General features: G+C 34.6%; 3 protein-coding genes and 2 non-coding genes across 5 annotated transcripts; 4 read left to right on the forward strand and 1 right to left on the reverse strand.

The window, feature by feature from the left end:
• Positions 1-1,622: 1,622 nt before the first annotated feature.
• On the forward strand, positions 1,623-3,039 carry LOC116005675 (putative F-box protein At1g67623). The gene is made up of 3 exons (XM_031245919.1): positions 1,623-1,783; positions 2,083-2,284; positions 2,620-3,039. Exons 1-3 carry the CDS (start codon positions 1,623-1,625, stop codon positions 3,037-3,039), a joined length of 783 nt encoding a protein of 260 aa, XP_031101779.1.
• Positions 3,040-5,635: 2,596 nt separating this feature from the next.
• On the forward strand, positions 5,636-10,148 carry LOC116007691 (tafazzin). Its single transcript, XM_031248437.1, has 7 exons — positions 5,636-6,018; positions 7,048-7,166; positions 7,249-7,314; positions 7,437-7,634; positions 8,299-8,417; positions 8,917-9,022; positions 9,401-10,148. Exons 1-7 carry the CDS (start codon positions 5,790-5,792, stop codon positions 9,953-9,955), a joined length of 1,392 nt encoding a protein of 463 aa, XP_031104297.1. The 5' UTR covers positions 5,636-5,789; the 3' UTR covers positions 9,956-10,148.
• Positions 10,149-11,882: 1,734 nt separating this feature from the next.
• Positions 11,883-11,954, reverse strand: TRNAE-UUC. Its single transcript has one exon. It is a non-coding gene; the product is annotated as a tRNA-Glu (tRNA).
• A 3,779-nt stretch (positions 11,955-15,733) lies between these two features.
• LOC116006071 (probable U6 snRNA-associated Sm-like protein LSm4) lies at positions 15,734-20,701 on the forward strand. Its single transcript, XM_031246332.1, has 8 exons — positions 15,734-15,912; positions 16,005-16,048; positions 16,176-16,217; positions 16,495-16,593; positions 16,697-16,774; positions 18,236-18,275; positions 19,071-19,223; positions 20,297-20,701. Exons 2-8 carry the CDS (start codon positions 16,046-16,048, stop codon positions 20,317-20,319), a joined length of 438 nt encoding a protein of 145 aa, XP_031102192.1. The 5' UTR covers positions 15,734-15,912; positions 16,005-16,045; the 3' UTR covers positions 20,320-20,701.
• LOC116007732 lies at positions 17,968-18,101 on the forward strand. The gene has a single exon (XR_004095335.1). It is a non-coding gene; the product is annotated as a small nucleolar RNA snoR127 (small nucleolar RNA).
• Positions 20,702-22,600: the final 1,899 nt, after the last annotated feature.

Genomic DNA, 22,600 nt, shown 5'->3' on the forward strand with positions numbered 1-22,600 from the left:
AAAAATAGAAAATTTACGTTTAGGAAATACATTTGGGGATGTCAAATGCATTTTCCAAACGCGAGTCAGCTTTTTTTTTAATTTTTTTTAGAGATATCAACCTCACACGCGTTTGGAAAATGCGTCTGACGTATTTTATACGCCATACGCGTCTGACGAGTTCTGAGTGTTTGACCACCTCGCATTTGTTAAATACGAGAAACACATTTCGCAAATGTGTAGGCGTGACCGGAGTCCGGCAACTCCGGCAAAGGTCACACGCATTTCGCAAATGCGTTTCACGTATAATAAGAGAAATGCATTTGGCAAATGCGAGGTGCTCAAACACTCAGAATTCGTCAGATGCATTTCCCAAACACGTGTGAGGTTGACATTTCTGAAGAAAAAAAAAATAAACTGACTCGCGTTTGGGAAATGTCTTTTAGATCCCCAAATGCATTTCCAAAACGTAGATTTTATACTTTTATCTAACTTTTTGAAAAGTCATATTTTTGTCTCCTACTTTATCGAAAGTTCCATTTCAGTCAAAAAATCCCACTTTCCTTGACTAAAAAGTCATGACCCAAGAGAAACGGAAAATTGACATAAATATGAAGAAATGGAGAGCAATTGACAAAAATATGACGTTTTTCAAAAGTTGACAGAAATATGAAAAATGTGTTTGGGAAATGCGGGTGGGTGTTAGAAACGCATTTCCCAAACGCGTTTGACCTTTTTTTTCTCAGAAATACGCACATCAAACACATTTCAGAAATGCGTTTGATGTAAATGCGTTTGATGTGCGTATTTCTGGAAAAAAAAAAAAAAGTCAAACGCGTTTGGGAAATGCGTTTCTGACACCCACCTGCATTTCCCAAACGCGTTTTTCATATTTCTGCCAACTTTTGAAAAACATCATACTTTTGTCAATTGCTCTCCATTTCTTCATATTTATTATGTCAATTTCCCCCTAGAAACATGCATAGGAAAAAGACTAAGGATTATAAAATGTTGAGATTAGATACTTTGTGTTTTCAAAAAAAAAAAAAAAAAAGATACTTTGCACTTATATAAAAACTAAGATATGACGATTGTTAAATTGTGTCACTCACGATTTATTTTTGCAGTGGTTCTAGAGATGAAATCCATTAATTTAAGTTAAATTAATTTATTTCATTCTGATTCTTTGTCAGCGAAAGTCATAAGACAGAATTTACTTATACCGGAAAGGATTGTAGGGTTTCACTCGCTATCTAAAAGAATAAGAAAAAAAAAAAACTGCCTGTAATTCGTCAAATATGCGACAACATGGTTGGAATGTCAGTGTGTGCTGAATGTGTATTAGAAGCTTTGCGATTCTAGAAATTAATTTTATGCTTTTCCTTTACACTAAACTTTATCCCATCACACTGTTTATTTATCTGTAAATTTGTTTCAAAAGCATGAAACATTGTTTCCTAATTTGGTCACGCTTTCCTAATGAAATTAGGAATCCTACTCTGCTAGGATACAAATTAAACGCCAAAACTCCAGATTTCTACTGTTTCCTATTCCTAGTGTGTTTATATATTACCTTGTCTTTAAAAGGCACGTAAGACTCCACCATTGTTTGCATTATATTCTTGTTTCTAATTGCAAACAGTATGGATGAACAGGGAGGAGGTAGAAGAAAGAGGAGAGCTTACAACACCAAAATCACTCATATTGTTCCATCTATTCATTCCTTGCCTCGCGAGTTAGTTGTCCATGTTCTTGGAAGGGTAGCTTCTCATTCATTACGTGATCTTTTAAATGCCAAATTAAGGTACACATACATGACTGGGAATTTTGTTTTCTTGAATTGCAATAATTTGATGGGTTTTTATTATTTTATCCTTTCAAAGGGATAGGATGATGTGATTGATAATTTGATATTGACCAAAACCCATTAATGATTTGGTTAAAAAAAAAAAAAAAAGAATGAATTGCATATTGCCTTGATTTTTTTTGCATGGTTGCACTAGTTAACCCCATTCTCAAGCCTCTTCTATTTAAGTTTTTACATCGTATAGTAATTTGATAATTTTGGTGTTATGTTACTTCTATAATAGCTATATCTTACAGGTGCAAATCTTTGTTGTTTTACAGCTGTAGGGAATGGAATGAATTGGGTGATGATAACTTGGTATATAAACATGCATCACTTGCCAAGATCTCAATCTTTAGGTGGAAACGAGAAACTCCAGAAAATAAAAGGAGAAGATCTTTGTTCTTGCAGAAGTGTGTCGATGCTGGAAATTTAGAAGCATTATATAGGAGAGGAGTGGTACACATACTATCCCTACTTTATCATACATACCTTATCCACATCAATACTTTTGTACTGAATATGACCATTCATGATAGTTTTTATTAGTAGCAATTTCAAATTTAGTCATAAACTATTGTTTTTGCTATTTAACATCCAGATTATTATTTTTGGGCACTTTTAGTTCTTCTTATGACTTTTTCTATTTTTAGAAAGGGTATTTTTGTCATTTCATATTTTTCTTCTGTTATTTTTCTGATTTCAACCGGTCTAATTAGTTTAGGACTTTAGGTAACCTCTGATTTTTTTAGTAACCATCCCATATTTTTCAATTGGTTTCAACATGTTTGCAGGTTGATTATTTGCAAAGAAAGGAACAAGGATATGCACTTGGGTGCTTGAAGAAGGCAGCAAATGCAGGGCATGTAGCATCCAAGTATGCAGTTTGCATAATTTCAATATATTTGGGGGGAGAACATAAGAAAGATGGAATCAGTGTGTTGGGTAGAATGAAGAAGTCAAAGCAAAGTAGAAAGGAAGTAAGACAAGCTCGTTGGAAACTACTAGACATCATCAAGATGATGTGGTTGCGTAATTTTCTGGGTGTAGCACCAAAACCTGTTTGTTGCACTAAACATCGTCTTTGTAAGAAGAACAGTTGGGGTCCCATTGACAGTGATGATGAAGATTCAGGCATAGAGTGTGAATCTTGTAAATGTGACTTAGAAATTTCTTACTTTAATAGTAGTTGGCCAAAAGTATGTACTCCGTAACTTTTAGTAAGGTTCAAACTAATAATCAAGATTCTGGCCACTTAAACAAGGCTTCAAGGTTTTATATATGGGTTGAATTTAGTGATGTGATATATATTTATATTCATTTTTTGGTTATTATTTCTTTGATGCTTATTAGTAATTTAGTATACATACACTGATATATAAATATTTACTCTCAGGAATCTCAACTGAGAGAAGATTGGTCTGATTTCTCATATTGTGTTGACTGTGTAGCTTAAAAACATTACAGTAAAAATGGTGTGCTACTATGAGCATTGTATATGAACGTTGCAATGCCATGAAATGCACATATTTTTAGAATCTATCAACCACAACAAAAATTACAAACTTTTTCCTCCAATCTTAACTAGTTCCTTGATGAAGTCCATTGAAATATTTGTCTACAAATGAGTTGGGAATGGTAGTGGTTACAACTTACAACACCCATGTTGGGGGTGTAAGTTTTCCCATTTATTATGTTGATTAGTATTTTGTACGCGCGATGCGCGAAAATTCATGCCCAATATTAAAACATTAATAAATACAAATAAATAATTAAAATTTATAATTCGAATTATATATACACAAATAATATATGTATTCTATACACACATATATGATTTACCATTAATAGAAATTTAATTAAAATATAATCAACCATTAAATTAATTATATAATGATTTTAATAAAATGATAATTAAAGAATAGGAAAAAGATATGATAGATATATGTGTATGGTAATAATGATGGAGTTAAAATTAACAGTGTTATAACGGTGTAAGGGTAGTTTTGTATAACAAGAATGTAGTAGGGACAATTTTGTCTAATAACATTGAAGTGTACAACATTTAAAGCAAAATGTATACATTTATTAGCATACAGAAGGTGGGACATAAATCAAGGATATAACCTTGATTGAGACTTATTATGTTTTTAGATGACCGGATAAATTGGATATGAGATCCATTACCATACAACTCAATCCCGGTCAACAAAAATCACACGCAGATGCAGTAATGGATCGTTTTTGTATTCCTTTATGATTGTTTTGAGTCTCTTATAAAATATGTTAGATATGTTTTGAGTTTAGAATATTAATTAAAATGATTTATGTACAAAATATTTTATATTATTTATTTATTTTATAAAAGGGTAAACTATTTGCAAATATATAATTATACGAAGTATTAAAAAATGATTGAATTTAAAGTCACAAAATCGCCAAAGACCTTATGGTCAAGCGGCATAGCTGTGGCTCTCTCAATCCCCAGTGGTACGATACTACATTGTAATAGAGTTAATAGTATTCACAAAATCTAAATTGATTTTTTTTTTTTTTACTCTCTATTTTTCCTTCATTGAGGGTTGAGACAAAAAATCTTCTAAGATATTAGTCTAATGGTAAGAAGTATTATTTAAGTCTTATTTCCAACCACAGATATAATAAAATTTGATTCATATCACAAACACGGAAAGAATAGATTATATAATTTTGGAAAAAGTGTCAAATAGGCCACTGAACTTATCATTTTTGTGCAATTAGGCCATTGAACTTAAAAGGTGTGCAATTCAACCATCAAACAAGTAAAATTTGTGCAATTGGACCATTTTTATAAAAATTTTCTAGTAAAATCCAATTATATTACTAACATATATGTATTAAGAGTGACATTTTCTTCTATCATACTAGTTGTGAGTCAATATTGAAATGTTTTTAACTCAAATTGAATTAAAAAATTTTGTAAAAATGGTCCAATTGCACAAATTTTGCTTGTTTGATGGTTAAATTGCACACTTTTTAAGTTCAATGGCCCAATTGCACAAAAGCGATAAGTTCAGTGGCCTATTTGACACTTTTTCCTATAATTTTTTATAGGAAGTTTTTTTTTTTTTTTTTTTTTTTTTTGTCTTTTAGGCTGCGTGTGACATCGGGTTGTTATGCCGTGGACCCAGGTCCACCTTGCAAGGTGGACCTGGGTTTATATTCACATACACTATACTCTACATTCACATACACTATACTCCACATTCACATATTACAGGATTATATGATATTCTACATTCAAACTTTGTAAACTCCACATTCACACATTACAAGATTATATATTTAGTAACTATATTACCACTGTTATGCATTCACACATTCAAAACTCTATATTCACATGTCCTGTACTCTATATTCACAACTTAAGAACTCCACATTCACACATTACATGGCTACAAGTTGCTAGAACTTCTTAACTCTATTACAGATTCACACATGCATAACTCTACATTCACGATTTCTATACTCTACATTCACACATTTCTGGGCAACTCTACATTTACACAATCATAAGTCTACATTCACGATTTCTATACTCTACATTCACACATTGAAATCTCTACATTCACACATTTTTGGACAACTCTAATTCAACAATGTGTTTATTAATTTAATAAAAAAAAAAAAAAAATAGACAAAACGACGTAGGTGTGCTTCATAGTCCACTTCTCTAGTTCTCTTGCCACGTATTCAGCGGGACCCGCCTTGATATTTAGCTCATTATCCATTTGGTAAGGGAAAAATGCGCCTAAAGCAGCCCCGCGCACTTTAGCAACAAACCTAGCCGACTGTTTAACCGTTCTTCACTTGAAATGTCACACTGCGCCGTTATTTCTGGAAAAATCCGTTGGATCAGTTCTCTTTCGCATCGTACATCTAAGTGTGGAGATTGGAGAAGCCGAAAGCTTTCAGCTAATTGAGAATGGTTTCTGGCAGATGGATAGAGAGTGGAGTGGATCTGTGGAAGGACAAGGCCCGATCGCTGCAGTTTCGCCTCCGAGACCGTCTCAGAGTCGCCGTCGATCACCACCGTCGCCGCCCCAAGTTATCAGACGGTTACTTCGCCTCCACTGTGCAGAGATGGGCCCAGCGCTTTAGCGATTTCCGTCAGGAGTCTCTGCCTTCGTCTTCCAAGTTCTACCGCAAAAGAGGTCTATCTCTGCCCCTCTAATTTGTCGAATATGCATCAACATGCTTGGAATCTCAGTATTTGCTGAATATGTATTAGGGCCCTGTGATTCTACAAATGTCGGTTCTGATCCTGATGCCTTTCTTTTACTCTATATCGGATCACGCTGTCTATTTAGCTACAAATTTGTTTCAAAAGCATTTACTTTCTATTAACTGCTCCCAATGGAACTAGGGAATGTAGTAAGCTAGTTTGATCGGTATTATTGCTTTTCATTATGGCTTTTGGGAGTTGGATTAAATTCATTGTCCATATTAAATATTAATACTAAGATGATCACTTTAATTTTCTTATTTTTGAATAAATTTAGTAGTCTATTCATACAAACTTGAAAAATAAGAAAGTATAGTTGCAACTTGCCAACTCAGGAAAATGAAATGCCAAAATAATCTTGACAAGAATTAATAGTAATATACAAGGAAGCTGAGTTGAGAGAAGAATCAGAAGATTAATCTGTTTTGCATGTATGGTTAAGGTGAATTGTTACGTGGGCCTCCTGATGAAAACTATATCAATGTAGAACACTTTTGGTGCCATGGTTTCCAAGCTTTTAATTATGCCTTGTATAATAAACAATATTTAAACTAGATGGAAATATGGAATCAGTTAGCGAATTTGCATGTATGGCTAAGGTGAATTGTTACTGTTGTGGCCTGTGGGCCTCTTGATGACAACTATATTCAATGTAGAACACTTTTGGTGCCATGGTTTCCAAGCTTTTACTTATGCCTTGTATAATAAACAATATTTAAACTACATGGAATCTGTTAGTGAATTTGATAAACATATTCTGAAAGAGTTTAGTGCAATTATGTCTTGCTATTTGCCTTTTAATAGTCAACATTTCTTTTAAACCCAGTTTATAGACTTCTTGTGATCTTGTCTATGTAATTTTAATTCCATTATATGCCTGGTCTTTTCACTTCTGTACTTGTCCTTTCTTCATCATTTTCTTTTGTTAAATGTACAAAATTGGATCTTATGGCTGCAGTTAGCAAGGATGTGGATCCAGAAACTGATTCAGTCCTGACACGTATGCTTCAAGCTGTTGCTGTTCCTCTTCTTGGAAATGTTTGCCATGTATTTATGCATGGCCTTAATCAAGTTCAGGTAAGTTGTAGGCCCATTTGCTTTTAGATAAATGGTAGCGGAATTGTTCGTTAACAGGAGATTAAGTTAGCAATCATTACAGATATATGGTGCTGAGAAATTACATCAAGCTGTGCTCAATCGGCCAGGGGACAAGCCTTTAATTACGGTAAGATTTTGCCATTTAACAACTATAGGGATCAAACGTCTGTGTCCAAAAATTGCACATTCTGTTCTTATTTCAATATTATGCCTCTTGGTGATTCAAAATGGCACTTGAACTAATTTTAGGTCAGCAATCACGTTGCTTCTATGGATGATCCACTGGTCATTGCTGCATTGCTTCCTCCAAGTGTTATTTTTGATGCTCAAACTTTAAGATGGACACTATGTGCAACCGATCGATGCTTCAAAAATCCAGCAACGTCGGCATTCTTCAAATCTGTTAAAGTCCTACCAGTTTCCCGTGGTGATGGAATTTATCAAAAGGTACTTTCAGTGCTCATATGATGGCGTAGGATGTTAACTCTATATTTAGAAAATGTAAAGTTAAAAGTTCTCATATCTGATGTCTTTGAAAGTTTGTGGCTTATAATCTCTGGAGAGGTATTAGTGAATATAGATTTGTAAGCCTTCTATCAACACTGAAACATGTCTTTTCATGGTTTAGTGCTTTTTAGAGTAAATATATTTGATTGATTGTAATTTTTTAGTTTAGATATATTCTATTCTCATATGATGGTGGCTTGAACCTTGTCCAGTTAAGTTTTGTATGTGATATGGTATTATGAGTCTCAATTTCATATTGCCTTATGACTATTTAAGAAGCAAAAAGCTAACTAAATATTTTCTGAACAATTTTGAGATAATATAACCAGATTACCAAATGAAATTATGAGATACGTATTTTGTTTGTCACAAAAATATGCAAACCAACTTGCACTCTTGCTTTTGCTATGCTTTATAAATTAGTAAAATTTGGCATTTCTAACCTATTGAACAATCATGCATTGTACTTGAAGTAGCTTTGTTCTACTTTGTCATCAAATCATTTTATATTCTGGAACTCTCAAGTGTCTCTCAGAGCATCACATGGGCAAAGACACTTCAGAGCTTATTGCTAATTCTATTTCTTTGCTTTGCTTTGCCATAGGGTATGGACATGGCTATTTCAAAACTCAACCGTGGTGGATGGGTTCACATATTCCCAGAAGGTAGTCGTTCTCGAGATGGTGGGAAAACCATGGGTTCTGCAAAAAGAGGCATTGGAAGGTATGATTATTGGACCAAGGGTAAATATTTTGTGAAAGTGGATGCAAATTACAAAAACTTCAAAATTCCTGTTATTGTTAGAAATAATTAATCTAAAGCAGTAAAGCATAGGAGTTCGCATGACCATGAGAAGAATGATTTTGTCTTCGCTATCCATCCCCCTCCCCTAAAAGAACAAACATAAATAAGAGGAATTTGAGCTTGAACCCTTTAGAAGATAGCATCCATCATTGTTATTCAAGTAAGGCTGCTATTTTCTTCCTTGTTAAGTTTGATATGCAAAACAGTCTTGTTATCAGATTTGGTTTGAGACTTGGGTAGTCTGATTATACGAAGGAGTACAGTGGTGACACAAACAAACTGGTTTTAGAGTCCCTTCCTTCTATTTCTATCAGCCACACTTCTGCAGAGTTCAGATTGTGCATGGTTCATTTTCAGTCAACCTTATACTTTTCTTTTATGTATTCAAGAACTAAGAGATCTGCTAATATTTTGATAGGTTGATCCTGGATGCTGACTGTATACCAATAGTTGTCCCATTTGTGCATACTGGCATGCAAGAAATAATGCCTATTGGAGCCAAGTTTCCCAGGATTGGAAAGACGGTACGTCTCTGTGCTCATGTAGCTGCTTAAAGTTGTAAAATACTGACCACTTCACAACAATCCTTCTTTTGCATGAAAAATGGGTATGGGGGGAGATTTAATATTATGGTTTTCTTGATATGTGATTATGAAGGTCTTTCAGGAATGCTGATCCTAGCATCCTAAGGAACCGGGACAAACTGACAAAGTTAGATTTCATTTGTTAAGCATTCTAATTCTGTTTTGTGTGTATGTGCTTGTGCTCTAAAGAGATTTTTTTGTTGGGGAATGGTTTAGGTGGTTGCCCTATTTATCTTGTTTTACTTTATTGGCATCCAACAGTTTTTGTCAATTTAAACTACCAGCTTTTGGATCGTATTCAATTTGAAAACTTTATAGGTGACTGTGCTTGTTGGTGATCCCATTGAATTTGATGACCTTATTGCTGCGGAGGGGGAGCAGAACATATCGAGAGGAAAGCTCTATGATGCCGTGTCTGCAAGAATTGGTGATCGATTAGAGAAGCTAAAAGCACAAGTTGACAGATTAGCAGCTAAGCAATCACAGGAGTATGATGTTCCTGTTACAGAACGAGCTGCTGGGATTCTGCAACAGGTCGACTGGGAATCCTTTGGCATGGAGACGTACACACACCCCGATTCTCATTCCTCAGCACTGAAACGAGAGTGTCCTTTGGAAGCCGAGCCAGCTGAAACCAATGTCCATGTAAATCAGGACTCGTATTTGAGAATGGGCTTCTCCGGTAATGGCAGATTTGCATCACGAATCAAGAATTACATGGACTCAACTGACATAACACTGTTCTCAGCTAGAGGTTTGTTTGCAAGGAACAAGGCAAAATGTGATGCTGTAACCATTCAAGATTTTAGTCCCCTAAGGGCATGGCACAACCTCTTGAGGAGGTCTAACTGTGAACTATACTATTCTCCCTAAAAGACAAATGTTGGCTCGAAGATGTGTGTAAATATATATAGATTTTGGTTTTTATTTTGTCAGAGGGTTTATATAGTTTGCTTGTGAAAGTCGCAGCTTCAACTTGTATGATTGGTGGTGGTATCCGACCTGACTGCTGCTGATACAAGCCTTAAACAAGTTGAAAGAGAATAGGCAAACATGGTGGGAGTTATTGCGCTTTGTATTCTGGGTTGTGTGCAGATAGCTTTTGCATAATGTCGAAAAGAAACCTCAAACAGTCAAACCGGCTTTTTCACAAACATGGGTAATTTTTGGGGACGGGGAGTATTTATCATTTCAAGTTAAAAGTAGAACGCTTTTTTAATTAAAAATATAGCAAATTAATAGTGAAATAGACTATTTTTTAAAAAATTAGAGAAAATTGCCATTTTAGTTGACTGACTATAGGGGTCCTGTTAATTCCAGTTCACAATTTTTAAAATTGTTAATTTCGTACCTTAATTATTCAATTTTTATCAATTTCGATCTCTCCGGTCAAATTATCACCAAATCTCGTCGGAAATTAGTAAACCCTAAAATAATGAGGGTATTTCAGTCATTTTACCCCTATTTCTTCTTCTCTGGCGAATCTTTATATTTTCCGGCGATTCTTCATATTTTCTCGCGATTTAACTTGTCTACTGTTAATTCTGTAATTAGCCTTTTGTTAATTTTTTCCCTCTTTTTACTCCATTGCCTTTTGTTTGTTTTCTTCCAACCCTGAAGCACGGCGTTCCGTGCGTCCTCCATTGCCTTATGTTTGTTTTCATCCCTCTTTTGTTTGCAGCCGCCGCCATGTTATCCGGTGTCTCCTCCGTGCAGCTGCTCGACCGGGAAGTCGTATTCCTGCAAGATGTCGTACGTCGTCAAGTTGTCTCCGATCGCCGGAGCGACTCCCAAGCAAAAGGCTAAGCATCCGGCATGAATAGGTGCGATGCTTTGGCCTTCGGGAGAGACAAAGTTGACGAGGATGAATGATTGGAGTTGGATAGCGTTGAGAAAGTCTTCACTCATTCACGGAGTTTGTTCCAAATTTGTATTGATGGGGGGCAACTTTCAAACCTGCTAATATCTTACAAGATTTGTACTGGCCATTTTGAATTGGTCCGCTGGAGGAGAAGAAGTTCGCCGGTGAAGAAGAAGTTCGCCGGAGAAGAAGAAATAGGGGTAAAATGATTAAAATACGCTTATTATTTTAGGATTTACTAATTTCAGGCGAGATTTGACCTGAGTGACCGAAATCGATAAAAATTGAATAATTAAGGTACGAAATTAACGGTTTTGAAAGTCGTGGACTGAAATTAACAGGACCCTATAGTCAGTGGGCTAAAATGGCAATTTTAAAAAAAAAATATTTTGGCCACTATATATGGGTTACGGAGTAAGTTACTGATTGAACGGTGGATTGTACTTTGGAAGAAAATAAAGACCGCAGGGCATCTTCCTGTTGCAATCTAGGCCTTCTGAAATGTTGAAACTTGTAGCAATTTGCAGCATAAAAGTTGGGAATGAGTGATCGATCTGTCAGCGTACCGTTACGCTAGTCTCATACTCATAATAGTTAACATTAGCACCACCTTCTTTTGCATTTTTTTTACATTTCTTCCCCAAACTTGTCCTGCAACCTCCGCACACTTCCAGTAATTCAACTGAACACAGAGACTAGACCTTTGCTCACGCACAAGGAGTTCAACTGAAAAACTAGACCTATGCTTAGCACAAGGAGCCTCCAACAATATACTTGGGTGTGTCATTTCTTCATTCATAGCTAAAAATGTGGACAAGTGAATATCCTATCCACAAAAGAATTCTGAAATCTTTATAAAATTTAGAAAGGAAAATGCCTATCACCTTTATATTTACCACATGATGTCACAGGATGATTTTCTCGTCCAGAAAACAAAATTTCCGTTGCCGGGAATCGAACCCGGGTCTCCTGGGTGAAAGCCAGATATCCTAACCGCTGGACGACAACGGAATGCTTGTTCGAAATGCAGTAATTATTAATTTACTGACGAGTTTAGTCCATAAAATAAATAGATAAGAAAGTTATAATTACACTTTTTCTTTTTAAAGAGTTTTGAGAACTAATATCAATAGTTTTTATAACTCAAGGGTGATTCATGTATATATAAAAAATTACACATAGAAGTCACGTCAATATAACCTACAATAACAAGTAAGCTATATGTAAAAATATTTTAATTGTATTTTTTTAAGAGTTCGAGGTTTAATATGAAATTTTTTTAAAAGCTTGATGGTGCAGTTAATTTGTGACTTATTTAACAATTTTTTCTATTTGTAATAAAGATTTTAATAAAAACATAAATAATTAGAATGTTTACTTTTTTAAATTTAAAAATATTTAGCAATTTAGAGTTTAGACATTATATTCTTTTATTTAATTTTAAATTGACTTTGAGATAATTGGTATTATTTAACTATTTATTAGTATTTTGGTGTACTACTTTTATTTATTAGTATAATATTTTTAAGAGTAAAATACATTTTTAGTCCTAGACTTATTGTGCCTTGGACACATTGAGTCCGATTTTATTAATTTGACCACATTTTACCCAGACTTTGTTAAAGTTGGACAATGTTAGTCCAAAGTTAGTCTTACCGTTTGTCAGCCGTGTATTTGAGGTGCATTTGCATCCTTTCAAGTCCAGGACTTAATCAGCGTTGTATTGTAAAGGCGTAAAGCTCAGCACCAATGTTCTTCACCATTTGCAAACCCACAATACGAAACAGCGCTCAAAGCAAAGATAAGATCCAATTCTCTTAGGTGTTTCAAAGATTCAATGGAAGGTTCTAAAGGAGAAAGCTCAAACTGTACTTATGGTTCTTCAACTTTTAGGAGGAAGTGCTATTTGTATGGGGAATGCATTTCGATTGAAGTTTGTCGCCTTCTCTGACAAGATCCATCTTGCTTACTTCCATCGTACTAGCTTTCAACGATCAAGGATGGTGTTAAACTTCGTCCTAGGTTTTCAATTTCTTTGATTTAGCTACAAGATTTAGGTCGGGTTTGGTGGTTTTGGTCGGATGGTATGTAAGGGTTTCGTCGTTGGCCTGTTGGTCTCTTTGTGTTTGACTGAGGAGACCAAGTAACAAGATGCCTGATGAATACTTGAAAGGACAAAATTGCCCTTGTACTTCACGGCTCACAAACGGTAAGACTAACTTTGGACTAACATTGTCCAAATGGGTAAAATGTGGTCAAATTAATAAAATCGGACTAAATGTGTCTAAAACACAATACGTCTAAGATCAAAAATGGATTGTACTCTATTTTAAATTATGAAATACTTAATATTTATGCATATTATGAAAACGTATTTGTTTTTATTTTTTTTTATTTTTTAAGAGCCAAATAGAAGAAATAAAGAGGACCGGTACCGTTAAACACGGACAGAGAAAGACAATGATTTCTTTCTTTTTTGTTTTGCCCATTCGAGTGTTCTTTGACGATGACATCATAGGCACCAGACCCTCAGTTTGTCGGTGCTGTTTCGAATGATCGGGTTTCAACGGCAAGCAGCTAGGGACTATAGAATTATCAAGAAAAAAAAAAGAGATAAAGAGGAAAAAAAATCTGAAGTCCCAAAAAAAAAGATCGGCAGACCTGCCAGCGTGCGCAGTCTGTGCAGCGCATGCACAGCTGTGAGTTTTTTTCTTTTTGTTTTTTTTTTTTTAATTTTATTTTCTAATGAAAAAATCACTAATATGAATGTATTGCATTTCCAACACATACAGCCTTCTCCTATCCATCAACATATTATATATTACGTATTTGTGAGTGAGAGAATTCCCTTGAACGGTTATGTTTATATTTGCAGCCATGCATTTCAGTAATCCTTCCTTTTCTCTCACTATTCGAGGTTTTCTCCTTTTCATTGGCCCATATATGCACCTTAATTGGTTTTCAGAAGTAAAACTGTGCATGTTTGAAGTATTGCATTGGGTTGTGTTCATAGGGCCACGGAAGAACACATCCAGGTGGTGATTTGCTCTCATTGGATGGGTTATGGAACACATGCATTCTGAGCAGTTGGCATTGAAGGACTCACAGGTGTTGCACGGGGTGTGCTCGTTGGGTTATGGAAGCCATTGAAGGATTCCCATTTAATTAAAACATTCCTAGCTCGCGTCTCTACCTCGATCTCTTAGCCTAGCCTTGTCAGATAATATAATATAATATAATTGCAAATGCTCCATCCTTTTGATACTTGGCTGCTAAATCGCCTATCCCGTGACAGTGAAGAGACCATCTGACGTTGGAAGGAAATTAAAGGAATGAGGTTGTTTGGAACCAGCACCTGTGGTCTGCGAACAATGTGAGGTATTCTGCTTCTCGATTGTTTCATGACTGGAGAGATAATTTGAATAGAGTAAGCACTCTTGAAACTAATTCTATTTCCCATACACATGCAATGATAAATGATGAAGACGTGTTGTTGGTGTTTGTGGATGCAGCGGTGTTTCCGGACATTGAGCAGGGTTACTTTGGTGTGGTGATCAAGGATATGTATGGGAATTTTGTGGCAGCCAAGAATGGTCCTATTAGGTGCTTAAATGATCCACCCCTGCGCAGACACTTGCGATCAAGGAGGCTCTTTCTTGGGCTAAGGACGGGTATAACGAAAATTAAGGTTTTCTCGGATTGTCAGAATGTCTGTAATCTGATCAATGGTACACTGCCGGATTGTTCTTATACGGGTTGTGTCATAAATGAATGCCGACACTTTGAAGTGGTGTCTTTTTCAGTTCCTTACTCGATCAGCGAATAAGTTACTCACGCATTAGCTCGGACTGCTCGTTCTGAGGCTGGTTCTTCTAGTTGGATTGATTCTATTCCTACTTGTATTGAACACTTCTAAAAACATAATAAGTTTCAATCTAGGTTATATCCTTTGTTTATGCCCGTTTTTTCTATTAATTTTTGTTGTACCTTATGCTATAAAAGTTGTACTACATAATTTTTTGGACAAAAATATCCCTACCGTTATAACTTCTGTTATCTTTTCACATTATAATTACCATACACATGCATATACAATATTTTTTCTTACATTCTTCAATGGTAAGTTTGAATTCATTTAGATTTTAATTAAATATTACCATAGTTATTTTTAGTAATTTATCATTTCTATAATTCTTACTTCAATAATATTAATATGAATTCTACAATTATAAATTTATATATATATATATATATATATATATATATATATATATAGAGGTACACACTATTATGTTAAAAAAATATTAATATTATAAATGAGCAACAACATAATGTATTGTAGTTGATGAATTGAGACAGGATTTTTGGATATCAATCTGTGAAAGTTGTTGAATTGAGATAGTTTTTTTTAGTACTACTGACTCTATTACATTATGTTAATTTCAATATATTCATCATAATGAATTTGAATTTATTGTGTTAATTTCAAATACATCCACAACAAAAATTTTACTCGAATATCTATGAAACTTCGATAGCTCAAAACAAAAATATTATATCTATTTGAAAATGATTTACTAATTGGGTTTAAATATTAGGCACAAGTCTTCGCGCGTAGAAAAAACTAGTATTCTAATACATTTGGTTATTTGGTTTTAAAAAAAAAAAAGTCAGATGCTCATATTTTCAAAAAAAAAAATGTTAGATGCTCAACAATATTTTTCCGGAAATCTTCATATATATATATATATATATATATATATGTTTTCCGGAAATTATTGAGGCCCATTTGTAAATCATTGCGAATTACTGAGAACTCTGCTTGCTAGTGCTAGTGTCTGGCAGCTGCCCTTCTTGTTTCAAAATGCTCTAAAACCATTTAACATTCGCTACTTTCCCACTTTCAACTTCAAACTTGAACGCCTACCGGTAACCCTATTTTTCTCTCCTCTCCTATATGCGCTGAGAGGTAAGACTCTTCAATCTCTTTATATTCTTAAAATTATCAATTTTTTTTTTCTCCAGAAAACTTCATTCTTCTTTACCCTTCAAATTTTGCAGCTTGTTTGATCTAGCCAGATTTGGATTGACGTGCTTCTGAAATGGTACTTTTTAATGTTTTTCTTTTTCCTGGAGCTAGGGTTAATGGGTTTTCGGATTTATTTATTTTACAAAGATCTGTTCTTTAAAGCTCCTGATGGCGATTTTTTTTTTTTTTTTTCCTAATATCAGCTTCCACTCTCTCTCCTCAAAACTGCCCAGGGGCATCCCATGGTAAAGTTTCGTTATTTTTTCCTTTGACTGTATGATATGTATTCATTCTATGAATTATATGTCTGTTTGATCTGTTTTATTTTTGGATACTGGTTTTCCACTACACACTGTTTAGTTCATCACACTAACTTTCACTTTCAATTCTCTGATATTTTTGTTTGGTTTATTAGCAGAAATATATTGGAACTTATTGACTTTGGGTTGATAAGGAAACCCATATTATTTGTTTGTATAACAAATGATGCCTTGATATAACATATTATATTTATCATTGCAGCTTGTGGAGCTGAAAAATGGGGAAACTTATAACGGGCATTTGGTCAATTGTGATACATGGATGAATATTCATCTCCGTGAAGTCATCTGTACATCAAAGGTATTTTATCACTTCTTAACTGATCCTTTGTGATGTAAAAGTTTCTCTTCTGCATTCTATTTACTAGGCATAATTTTTTTTTTAACCATTGTTCATGGTGCAGGATGGAGATAGGTTCTGGAGAATGCCAGAATGTTATATTCGTGGGAATACAATTAAATATCTTCGAGTCCCAGATGAGGTTTGGGCACTTGCTCCAATTTCTAATAGACCATTATGATTTCACTCTCTTCCTTACTTGTTTTGATGATTGATATTGCATTGCAACTAATTGTACTAATTGTTCAACTTGCTTGAACTTGTAAATCTTCAGTTGCTTGCTTACTACAAATTCCTAACCATGAACACATCTTTCTTCAAAACTAATGTGAACCCTTGGGGTATTTGTCTTAAAACAAATTGAAAATAAACAGAGAAAATTTATTCAATTAAGTCAAAAGATGCAAAATTAATACAAGTTTTGGGGCATTTAAAAGCATAGCTCTCACCACTCTATCCCTACCCTAGCTTTGAATCACTAAATAGGCTAATTAAAATAAAAACAACTTAAAAATCTAAGATAGGGACTCATTCTGCATGAGTAGAACTTCACACCATATTTTCTGTATCTTTGGAAACTCAAAACAGGAAAGTTGTAGATATTCTCTTAACTTTCTGTAGAGTTCTGAATCACCTCAATCTGGTGTGATATGAGAGAGATATGGCCATAATACTAACACTTGTGGAAACTGTTTTTCAGATTAGAAAAGTGGCAGGTCTTAACTCTTTTAATTTAGAAAGTGACATCCTAATGCTGTTGGGCTTCTAACCATGCTTCGACAGCCCCTTCAACTTAATTCCCCTTTCTTTAAGCCCAGTTGCACATAATTAAATAATATACACTACTCTTCATTGGGCTTGGAGGGTTTTTCTTCCACTCGAGCTTCTTATAACAAATCTTGATCTAAGAGGAACTCATCTCTCTAATATATGAATGCCATCTATATTGGGCTATATTTGTCTGGGCCATGTCATAAAAAACATACTAATTATCATGGTTGGTGGAGGTGATAGTTAGTAGTCTTCGATATACATAAGTAGTTTCTTCATGGCAATGAAATTTTTAAATTTCTGCACAATCCATTCGGTCTTGGAGTCCAATGCAGTTGGTATTACCCAAGTAGTTTCATCTTATTAGTGAATACGTATATGTCATGTTCCTTCAGGAATTCTTACTGCTTCCTATGTTTTAGTACTCTGTTTGGTGTAAAACTAATCTAAAAGCGGGTACTGATTGTGGTAAAATTGCAATTAAGGGTTCTAGAAAATTGAAGTGGAGTTGAAGACTTGAAGTGAATTATGTTTGTGCTTATTCTGAGAACGAATACTGTTTTTCTGGGATGATGCAATTTAGCCAAATCTGACATTGATGTGCTCCTTAAGGAGTTAAGGCAATTGCAATATGACTATCTTTGGTAGAAGTGCATCACTTTGAAGATAAAACTGAGATTGGTTGCTTGCTGACCAGAGCTTTCATCATGCCATTATTCACTTTTAGTTTCTTTTTACAAGTTTACTAAATCATCACTTTGAGTTTGATTTTTTCATTTATATTTTCTAGTTACATGCTCATGACTAATGCCATTTGTGGCCTTTTTCTTAGGTGATTGATAAAGTTCAAGAAGAAACAAAAAGCCGGACAGGTACTATTATAATTTGATTATTGCTTGTTAGAAGTATCACTACCAGTTAAAATGAACCACTAATATGGATTGCTACCAAAGTTGTATTCATTTTAAAAGAGTGTTATTTATTTTCCCCTCACATCCAGAAATGGGAAATGAATGAACAGAGAAAAGGGGACATGTAATTTCGGAATTTCCAAAAAAAATTAAAAAAAAAAAAGTATAGGATGTGCTTGGGACATTTGTGTATGGCTATAACTTAGAATTTTTTGTGTGTATGTGTTGAGCAGTTTAAGCTTGGTTAAAGTTTATTTTATTATGGACTATGGAGTATAATTTTAAGGTCATTGGAAGCCTTCCTGTATTTACTAGTCTGTGTTGTTATTTAAAGAAATCTGATAAGGAACTCATCCTAGTTTGTTTGAGGGATAAACATTAACAAATACCATTGTGTCAGCATGTTTGAAGAATGTATAACTTAGCATAAAATGGCTGCCTTTCCTTTTCTTTGTCCTTTGGCCGTCTTGGGGTATAATTGTGTACTTATGGTTATGGACTAAGAACCTGCCTTGCTGGTACTGGATTATAAAACTCACTTGTTTAATACCTGTATCATATGCAAACTTGATAAACTATTGCCTTGATAGTGCAGATTAAACTATTACAAGTAGAACAATGCATCTAAATTTTTAATGATAAGACTACTTGGAATATTGCTTTATTATGCTTGAAGCTTACATGATATCTTGTTGATTTTCTATTTTGTTAAAGGCAGCTAATTGACTAATACTATTGCTTTATATACTTCCACAGATAGGAAGCCACCTGGTGTAGGGCGTGGCAGGGGAAGAGGTAGAGATGATGGTGCTGCTGGGAGACAGGGAAAAGGAATTGGGCGTGGAATGGATGATGGAGGTGCCAAAGGCCGTGGGAAAGGAGGTCCTGGTGTCAAGGCTGGTGGAAAAGGTATGAATTTAATTCAATCAATTGTATATTAATTTGTGCAATTGCCTTTCTTAGAAGCCATAACTCTTTTATGCTGATGGTCTCTCTCTGAAACACCTTCCTCCCTCTTTGAATTATACTTAAAGTTTGTAGGTGAGAAATATGAGGGTGTGTTTGGTTCATGGGGTTGGACACAAGGAATGGGAATGAAAGTCATACACATTGTTTGGTTGACAACTTTTTAAAACACAAGTATAGGATTTGATTACCCCTATAATTACAAAACTCATTACCTAATTGAAATCAGGTATCATTCCATTAATTCAGCCTTATCACTCCTCATTTCGTCGCCTCCTCATTCATCTCTCCTCACTTCATCGACTTCTTCACTGCATTGCCTACTCAGCTCATTGCCACTCTTAAGATCAATTGCCTTGATTTTTTGTTTTTGTATTTTTAAAATATTTATTTATTCTGATTATAGGGTCATACATTAAGGGTGTGTTTGGTTGATTGGTTTTGGTATAAGGTATGGGTTTTATTGTTTGGTTGACAGGTTTTTAGAATACTATTATATGATGGGTTTGGAATACTCCATTAATTGAAAAACCCATATCCTTATTAAATAAGGGTTTCATTTCCCTTCATCCTTTCTTCCCCAATTATTAATAATCATTCTCATTCCACCCTACTACCAAACATGCAAAATACTTTCACCAAAACCCATTACCTTCACCAAGTATTTGATACCCATACCGATTCTGATTCCCATGTGCGAACCAAATACACCCTAATATTGCTAATCATTCTAATTCCATCCTACTACCAAACATGCAAAATACTTTCACCAAAACACATTCCAATTACCAAGTATTTGATTCCCATTCCGATTCCAATTCCTATGTTCGAACCACACCCACCCTGAAATTGTCTATTATGTGCATGGTCCCAGTCATGTAGTTTTAGCGTTCTTAGGTAATAATTACCCAATAGACTTCTTGTATAGTCGTATAGATGTGCACAATCTGTGAGGTGATTATACATGACCTCTTTATTTGCTAATTGCATTTATCTTGGACTGGTTTTGGTGACAGGTGGAGGTCGTGGGCGTGGCTAATATGCCTGAAGGATCAATTGATGGCAGGATTGCCACTTTTAGAGGCATGGTAGATGTGTTAATTCCGGAGTTGAAGAAACATCTCGCTTATCCTGCCTGGTGGTTTAAGGGCGGTATATTAAAATGTATTTAGGTGTTATTCCTTTGTTGAGTGTTAGTTGTATGGAATGTAACTCAGCCCCTTTTGAAATGCTCACTTTATGGGAGTGGGAAATTCCCTACACATCTGCTGGTATGTTGCTCTTTGGGAAAAATGTTGGATAATGTCATTTGCAGACTTAAAAGAGAACTTGATGGTATGTTGAAACTATTGGAAATTAGGTTTGGTTTTGCCGGAAAATGTGAAATTCTTTGAAGCTGTGAATTATGTTATGATTGATGAGAGATTTTTTTTTATTAATTAGTTAATTTTCTTGAATTTGAGGAAAAAAAAAAAACTTCATGGCTCCATTTAGTATTTTAAATTTCTCAATACTCGGAGAAAAAGTAGACATGTTAAGTTATGGCTGTCATCCATACTGTTTATTAGAAGAAAAAAAAGTAGGCAAGTCTAGTTTTTGTTGATCAGTTGAGTTATTATAATTAACTCTGCAAATTGTTGGGTCGGAACGGGTGATTTTATCTTTTTGTCACAAGAAAAGAAGTCTATTAAAAACATGGCAATTAATTTTTTTAATAATTAGTTTGCATTTAAGAAAAGGTACACTTAGCACAATGTGGAAGGTGAAAGAGTCAATTTAGAGTCCAAGTTTTTTATTTTTTATTTTTTTGTGTTTATTTATTTATTTATTTATTCTTTTTGCAAATAGAGTCCAAATTAATAATAAAAAAATTACATATAAACGCCACACATGGTGACTATGAAAAGTTGGGTGATAGAGGAAATCTCACTGACTCAACAATCTTTTTCAAGGTTATTTTTATTTCTTTTTTAATTGATGGGTTTTGCTTGAAGCTCATGAGCTCATCGGTTCAAATCAATAAGGTTAATAAACAATTCACCTAATGAGTTACTTGAAATTTTATGTTTATCAAATCAACGATTCAATTAATTTGATTGGAGCGACTCCATTTCTATCCCTTCTTGAAAATATATAACAATACTAAAGCATTGATTGGCGAAAATTTTCAATTTATAATGCGGTAAGCTTGCAAATTGACAAATTCTAAACAATCAATACATGATTAATTATTTCTAATTATGGGTAAATAAGTGGTGGTGAAATAAGCGGGCATGATTGTAATAAACCATTTTGAAAAAAAAAAGTAATTTTAATTTTCATCTTTTGTGGTTTTTTTTGTTTTTTGTTTTTGTGGTACTCAGGAGGGACGTATCGCCCCAAATTATATGATTCTCCTTGTTGGCACATCTCTTGCGTCATGAGCTAAGAGATCAACAATCCCGTCAAGCGGGTCCTCAAGGAATGACGTCCCTTTGTGGTTTAGTTTATGAAAGTAAGTTCAATTTTTTATTTTATTTTTTTAAATTAGAATTAAGACAAGCACAATAGTAGAGTTTTTTTTGGCTAGTATTTTCAGGTCAAGTAGGATCGTAGGACTCAAAAAAGATGAGAGAAGATAAAAAAGGAGAGAGAGAAAAATAATAAAATAAAGGGAAAAGAGACAAATAAGTTCCTAAACAATACCTAAAAAGTCAATTAGGCCCCTAAATATTTAAAAAAGACAATTAGACCCTTTAACATGTTAAATTAGGGCAAAGAAACCCAAAAACTGGTAAATGACTTGCAATAGCAAGTCATTTAATGTTCAGACAGAAAATCCGGCGCTCGGCGATGATTCTCTGACGGAAGGCGACCAAATCCCATGGAAGGCGCCTTCCTCTGGTAGAAGGCAACCAGTGGTCGCCTTCTATGGTGGAAGGCGACCAGTTTTTGGCCATCTTTCGCCGAAGTCCAGCGACGGTTCTACCGTCGCCAATCGCCAGATTTTCCACCTAAACATTAAATGACTTTCAATAACCAGGTTTTTGGGCTTCTTTGTCCCAATTTAACATGTTAAAGTGCCTAATTGTACTTTTTAAATGTTTAGGGGGTCTAATTGACTTTTAATATATTGTTTAAGGGTTTATTTGAACCTTTTCCCTAAAATAAAATTCTAAAACAATTTTTTTTTTCAAGAAAAGGAAATGTGCAGTGATTTATGCACCCAACTGTCACATGCACTGCACGCACCAAGGCGTGGATATTCTCTTCATGCGCATTAATGGCATTAGTTTTGTTTCCTTTCCCCAATAAATAGACCCCACAAAAATTGTGTTTTG

Source organism: Ipomoea triloba, chromosome 15, assembly GCF_003576645.1.
Source record: "Ipomoea triloba cultivar NCNSP0323 chromosome 15, ASM357664v1".
Lineage (NCBI taxonomy): Eukaryota > Viridiplantae > Streptophyta > Magnoliopsida > Solanales > Convolvulaceae > Ipomoea > Ipomoea triloba.

What these genes read in the sequence shown, in the direction of transcription:
- LOC116005675 (XM_031245919.1), top strand. Translation starts at nt 1,623, where the DNA reads ATGGATGAACAGGGAGGAGGTAGAAGAAAGAGGAGAGCTTACAACACC. An exon ending in CTTTTAAATGCCAAATTAAG is followed by an intron (nt 1,784 to 2,082) that starts GTACACATACAT and finishes TATATCTTACAG; the next exon opens with GTGCAAATCTTTGTTGTTTT. An exon ending in CATTATATAGGAGAGGAGTG is followed by an intron (nt 2,285 to 2,619) that starts GTACACATACTA and finishes ACATGTTTGCAG; the next exon opens with GTTGATTATTTGCAAAGAAA.
- LOC116007691 (XM_031248437.1), top strand. Translation starts at nt 5,790, where the DNA reads ATGGTTTCTGGCAGATGGATAGAGAGTGGAGTGGATCTGTGGAAGGAC. An exon ending in GTGATGGAATTTATCAAAAG is followed by an intron (nt 7,635 to 8,298) that starts GTACTTTCAGTG and finishes GCTTTGCCATAG; the next exon opens with GGTATGGACATGGCTATTTC. An exon ending in TTCCCAGGATTGGAAAGACG is followed by an intron (nt 9,023 to 9,400) that starts GTACGTCTCTGT and finishes AAAACTTTATAG; the next exon opens with GTGACTGTGCTTGTTGGTGA.
- LOC116006071 (XM_031246332.1), top strand. An exon ending in CTGCCCAGGGGCATCCCATG is followed by an intron (nt 16,218 to 16,494) that starts GTAAAGTTTCGT and finishes TTATCATTGCAG; the next exon opens with CTTGTGGAGCTGAAAAATGG. An exon ending in ATCTTCGAGTCCCAGATGAG is followed by an intron (nt 16,775 to 18,235) that starts GTTTGGGCACTT and finishes CCTTTTTCTTAG; the next exon opens with GTGATTGATAAAGTTCAAGA.